This window comes from Phaeoacremonium minimum (assembly GCF_000392275.1).
Source record: "Phaeoacremonium minimum UCRPA7 unplaced genomic scaffold PA7_03_scaffold_252, whole genome shotgun sequence".
Classification (NCBI taxonomy): Eukaryota; Fungi; Ascomycota; class Sordariomycetes; order Togniniales; family Togniniaceae; genus Phaeoacremonium; species Phaeoacremonium minimum.
In genome coordinates this window covers 14,977-20,703 of record NW_006921157.1, presented here as the reverse complement: position 1 = coordinate 20,703, position 5,727 = coordinate 14,977, and the positions used below count along the sequence as shown (strand labels likewise).

Sequence of the window (5,727 nt, the reverse complement as noted above, 5' to 3'; positions counted from 1 at the left end):
GAAAGCCTATCACTAAATCTTTGCTTGGTGATAACAGGTACCTTATTTGACTACTTATTAATTGCCAGACCAAAATGACTTTTTGAAGAGATGATAGCTCTCTCAACAAAGTCATTTCCCTATAAGTGATTTGATCATGACTTCCTTCTTTTACACATGACTGTGAAGGAAACTGAAGTGTGAATCGGCTATATCCGAACGTTATCTGAAAAACGATATGTGGGTATCATTACGGTAATTGATGTAAGCTTTTCAGAAACCGGTTAGTCTAGCTAAGTCACTGGACGGATGCCACGCTTTGATTTCATCGATCTCAATATTGTCGTACGCGGCCATTTCTTGATATCTAGCTTTCGTCGGTATGATCCGCTGCGTTTAGCCGACTTTTCAAGGGCTTATCGAGGTAGACACGTGTTTGGCAGATTCGACTGAGACGGGCTTGGGGTTACATGGTAGTTGGTGATTTAATTTTCTGTTGCATGAATTATTGGATCCCTCTATTCCGAATATTAGTCTCTCAATGTCGAATGATTATGGATATATCGACCTGAAGAAAGGCAGTCTAAAAATATGATTACGGAAGTCTTGCTGAATCTATTTGATTATCTAGATATTGTACCTTATCTAGGCTATCACCTTCCGAACTATATCGTGAAGTGCTTTGGGTTGTTGAATAGGTGTGATATGACCTGACTCTGTCACAATAAAAACTTCTGAGCCCATTTGGTCGGCCAATTCATTCGACTCCTGGGGAACATTCCCATCCCATTCTCCAGCTACGAAAGCAAACCTGCCACCATCGCCCCTCTTCCCGATATCTGCAGCAAAAGGCATCAGATCCATCGGTCGCAGAGCAGCAATGCTAGCTTCGTACCCCTCAATACTCTGCTTGCAGTAGATCTCTTCTGCATGGGCGGCCTTTTCAGGGTTTGCGGTACGCCACCCCTCATCAAACCATCGTGCAATACTTTGTCGCCCTAAAGCAAGTGGCCCATTCTCGTAGCCGAATTTTATGCGATAAGTGTGTGCCGCATTCGAATCCGGATTGCTTCTAGCCCGTGTTCCCACAACAACAACATGCTCAACTCGGTGTGGGTGTTTCGCACCCACAATAAGACCTACTGCCGCACCAATGCTTAAGCCTACTATCGCTTTGACCTTTTTGATTTTGAGGTGATCGAGAATCTTGATGACATCATCGGCAAGGTCCTCAATGGTATGGCCCTTTGCGTAGTCAAATCCCGGTTCTGAAGTAAGAGGCGATTTACCATGAAATCGCGCGTCGTAGCGAAGGACAGTGTATTCAGGGACAAAGTCTGATACAAATTCATCCCAGAGCTGTGTTGTTGCTGCTAGTGAGTTTGACAGCACAAGGACATCTCTGGAGCCGTCTAGCGGTCCGTCTATAGTGTAGAAAAGGCGAATGTTAGGCCTTTCGGAGACTTCAACACACCCATTTGATGTGGCGACAGACATTTTTTGACTTGTGAACAGTAGATGGTATGCTAGTAATTTCCAAATTTGGGCTTCAAGGGTTCTAGATATGTTTTATAACAACAATGTTTCAGGCGTTGTCTAAAAAGAGTTAATGTTTTCAGGGGCTCCTAGACATGTAGCTCCGTGTTCGTGCATAAACTTCCAGCTCAATTCGGCATTTTCAGCTGTAGAAAACAATAAGGCACGATTGCCAAGTTTGATTTATCGCGATATTCCCCTTTTTTGCATGTCTGTTTGAATCCTCATGATGCTGCGTCAGTTCAAGACGGGGGTCTCGAATGTGGAGTTGCGGGGATAGCCGATGCCGTAGGATTCACTAACATCGGCAAGATACGATCAATCGACTGGCTCTTTATCGATGGACACGAGAACGGCACTGTATCAAGTCTAGATGTTTGTGGAGAAGTAGAGTGACCATCGTTATCTCTGAGTGAATCTGGCATGTTGTTCGGTCGGTATAGATTGGAGGCTGCGTACGGCTCTTGATCGGCGATCCGAGCTTAGATAGCTTGCGGTAGCATGAGAATTGATTTAAAGCCCATAGCTTGTCACCGCTACCATTAGAGTAATATTCATTACTTTGTAGTTTGATGCGCCTGTTCTTTTTACTGGCAAGTAGCTGAAAATATTCCGACAAGCCATCCTTAAACATGGCGGAAATTCTTGAACCGAGAGTGGAGGCAGGAGAGACTAAAGCGGCCACCGTTATTGAAGCTAGTTCCAAGATGTCACAGACATCAGATAATGTGGCTGATATTTATATCGACCCAGAACTTGAGAAAGCAGCATTGAGCAAATTCGACAAATGGCTCCTTCCGGTCGCGTTCACCTTTCTTGTCTTGTCCTCTCTAGATCGCAGTAATGTAAGTGCTACTAGTCTCGTGCTGGAAAAACTGTACTTGGAATACTAAAGGTCCAAAAGTTAGGAAATGCTAGGGTATTCGGCTTCGATAAAGATGTTGGACTACACGGCGGTATGTTTGGGAACATCACCACGTTGTTGAGTCTCAATCTTGTTCTGTTCGAAGTCCCATGGGTTTTGGCTGTTAGACGATTTGGTCCTAATCGAGCTCTGGGGACTGCACTCGTCCTTTGGAGCATAGTTACCCTCGGAACTGCATTCATACACAATTATGCACAAGCCATTGTGGTTCGTATGCTCCTCGGTGCCTGTGAAGCCGGTGTCTCCCCTGGCTTTGCCTACCTCTTCTCCACCATCTATCCCCGCGCCGCCGCTGGCAAGCGCATCATGATGACTAACCTCGCTAATTGCACGGCGGGTGCATTCGGTGGCCTATTTGCGTACGCGGTGCAAACAATGGGGACGAGAAGAGGCTTGGAAGCCTGGAGATGGTTGTTCATTGTCGAGTTCTGTGTCACGATTGTTGTGGGTGGCATTGGCTGGTCTATTCTCCCGACATCACCCGAGACGGCTTGGTTCTTGAGTAAAGAAGAGCAGGAAACTATGCTACTGAGAAAGCAGCGCGACGAGATTTATCGCGGTCAAGACAAATTCGAGAAGAAGTGGATCAAAGAGTCGCTGAAGGATCCATTCATTTACCTCGTAGCTCTGGCCTTCTTCACCTCATCTGTGGCTATCACCGGGTTCGGTGTCTTTTTGCCCACCATCATTGCTGGTTTAGGGTAGGCCTTTCTCTAATACTCTGACCGAACAAATCTCTAACATCTGCTCTAGGTACGCTTCCATTCATGTAAATTATATGACTATTCCGGTCTATGTTACAGGAGCAGTTTCTCTAGTGACAATGTGCTATTTATCCGACAAGTTGAATCGAAGAGCGGTGTTCCTTGTTGGATGCTGTGCTCCAGTTATAGTCGGCTATCTCATTGCTGTTGGTTCATCGAAACCTGCTGCTGGCTATGCTGGCATGTTTATCCTTGTCCTTGGTGAGTGGATGTATTTGGTTCTATTGATACTGTTCTAAGACTGGACAAGGCATATATCCCATCTCCACCCTTTCTGTTACCTGGGTGGGCACGAATGTATCACCGGATAACAAGCGTGCAATATCGCTACCATTCTATTATTCTCTCGCAAATATCTCGAACCTCGTCTCAGCCCAACTATACCCCAGCCAACATGGACCGCGTTATATACCTGGCAACGCTACTAGTGCGGGTCTGGAAGTCGTTGCTGCATTTCTATATCTGGCGAGCTGGTTCGTTCTTCGGCGCAGAAACGCGAAGAAAGCCAAGCTCATCGCAGAAGGAGCTACTACAAATGGAAAGGAGGGAGATAGAGGCCTTGACTTCACATACGGTCTGTAATCAAATCCATAACGCAAGTTTAAGCGGCAAGTGCCCACGAGAGAGGGTATAGTCTCTATAAAGGAACTGCGATGCCATTCTAGCTTGATGGCGCGTAGAGTTCGAGACAAATGACACATAAAGATGCGTGTATTTTTCATGCATGATACGATAGATACCATTTTCACTAGTCAAGAGCTATCATAGATCGGCTTTCGGCTTTAGCCGCTCAGCAACCAGGGACTTGGACCAAATCTGGCCTCGATGAAAACACAACGTGCTTTTGAATCACACATTAATTCTTGCCTAACCTGACTATGAATCTATCCTTGGTCGAGATCATTCAATATGTTTTACCTCGAGCCTCCTGTCCGCCTATATGCTGAACTGTATTCAACCGTTCCTCAGAAATGGTCTACCCTGACACGAAGTGACTGGGCAGACAACATTCTTGGAGGGAAAGTTGTTGGTACATTCCTGGAAGGTCCTTGTTTTGACCATGCTGGAAACCTCTACGTGGTAGACATCCCATTTGGGCGAATCTTTCGCATATCGAGAGAAGGTGACTGGTTGCTTTTCGCCAAATATGATGGTTGGCCAAATGGACTTAAGTGTACAGCAGAAGGACGAATCTTCGTGGCAGATCATCGCCAAGGGCTGGTTGAGATTAAGGAATCAGGAGAGGCGGTAACACTCGTCAGCGGCTACCGTGGTGAGCGTTTTCGTGGGCTCAATGATCTCACTATCGGGCCCGATGGGTGGATATACTTCACCGACCAAGGTCAATCCGGCTTGCAGGAGCCCAGCGGGTGCATCTATCGATGGAACCAAGAAACTGGGATGCTGGAAAGAGTTCTCTCGAACATCCCGAGCCCAAATGGTCTTGTGCTCAGTGCTGATGCGACTCGTTTGTTCGTTGCCGTAACACGCGCAAATGCAATCTGGCGAGCTCCCTTCGTTTTAGACGGGGGTGTTAGCAAGGTCGGAGTCTATTTGAGCCTCTCGGGCGGTGGTGGTCCGGATGGCATTGCCATCGACGCTGACGACGGTTTGATCGTGGCCCAGCCAGGTCTTGGAGTTTTACGCTTCGATTATCGTGGTGTATTAACACACTTTATCGATCTGCCTCATGGCTCATCTGCGTCTAATATTGCATTCGAACGTCATGATAGCCGTCGCATGTTCATCACAGATAGCTCAAGTGGTAAAATCTTTGTCGTTGATATGCCATTTGCTGGCCCTAAAACATCATGATCTGTTTAACTTCACATCATCACATGAATGAAGCGTTTGAAACAGGTTGCATCAACGGACTAGAGAGCAACATGAACATTTTTTTTATGGTCCCCAAAGCCGAGGTGCATCAATGCATAATTGTCTCTTAGTCCGTATCAAGAGCCATTGCCCAAGGATGTAGGCCGTCAGGAGACCAATGAAGACAGCCAATCAAAGTTGAGCTAGCGATGGGCTTTGATTTATAATCATGCATTTCATTCCGCGTACATTACACGTGACACGAGTCGCCCCACGACTTCGACCTTTTCTCGGTAAGACTGGTCGCATCCTAGTCGCATCATCACGTAATGATCTACCTGTCGACTCTTCAAAAGGTATCTCGTATTTGAGGCTCTCGATTTGTCTTGTACTCAGCATCCGCAGTGGCTCGATAGTGGGCCAAACCTCCAGAAATCATGGAGGTCGACCAGATATCGACAAAACAGGCGGGGTCTGTAAAGGCAGGCCCAACGATTGTCAGAGTAAGATCCATATTATGTCAACCGCCAACCACCTGAATGATGGGAGCTTATTGCTACTAGGCGTGTGATACATGTCGCAAGAAGAAAATTCGCTGTGTTCCAACGACAGAAGGTTGCGCGCAGTGCACAAAGGCTAAAGTCCACTGTCATTTCACTCCAATAACTTTGAAGAAGAGCCCTCGACGACCGGCTGGGTATGACATCT

The 5,727-nt window shown here is 46.6% G+C and overlaps 1 protein-coding gene across 1 annotated transcript; it reads left to right on the top strand.

Moving 5' to 3' along the window:
- Window positions 1-2,653: 2,653 nt before the first annotated feature.
- Window positions 2,654-3,145, top strand: UCRPA7_3174 (putative high-affinity nicotinic acid transporter protein; the record flags this gene model as incomplete). The annotated part of the gene is made up of 1 exon (XM_007915737.1): window positions 2,654-3,145. One exon carries the CDS (start codon window positions 2,654-2,656, stop codon window positions 3,143-3,145), a length of 492 nt encoding a protein of 163 aa, XP_007913928.1.
- Window positions 3,146-5,727: the final 2,582 nt, after the last annotated feature.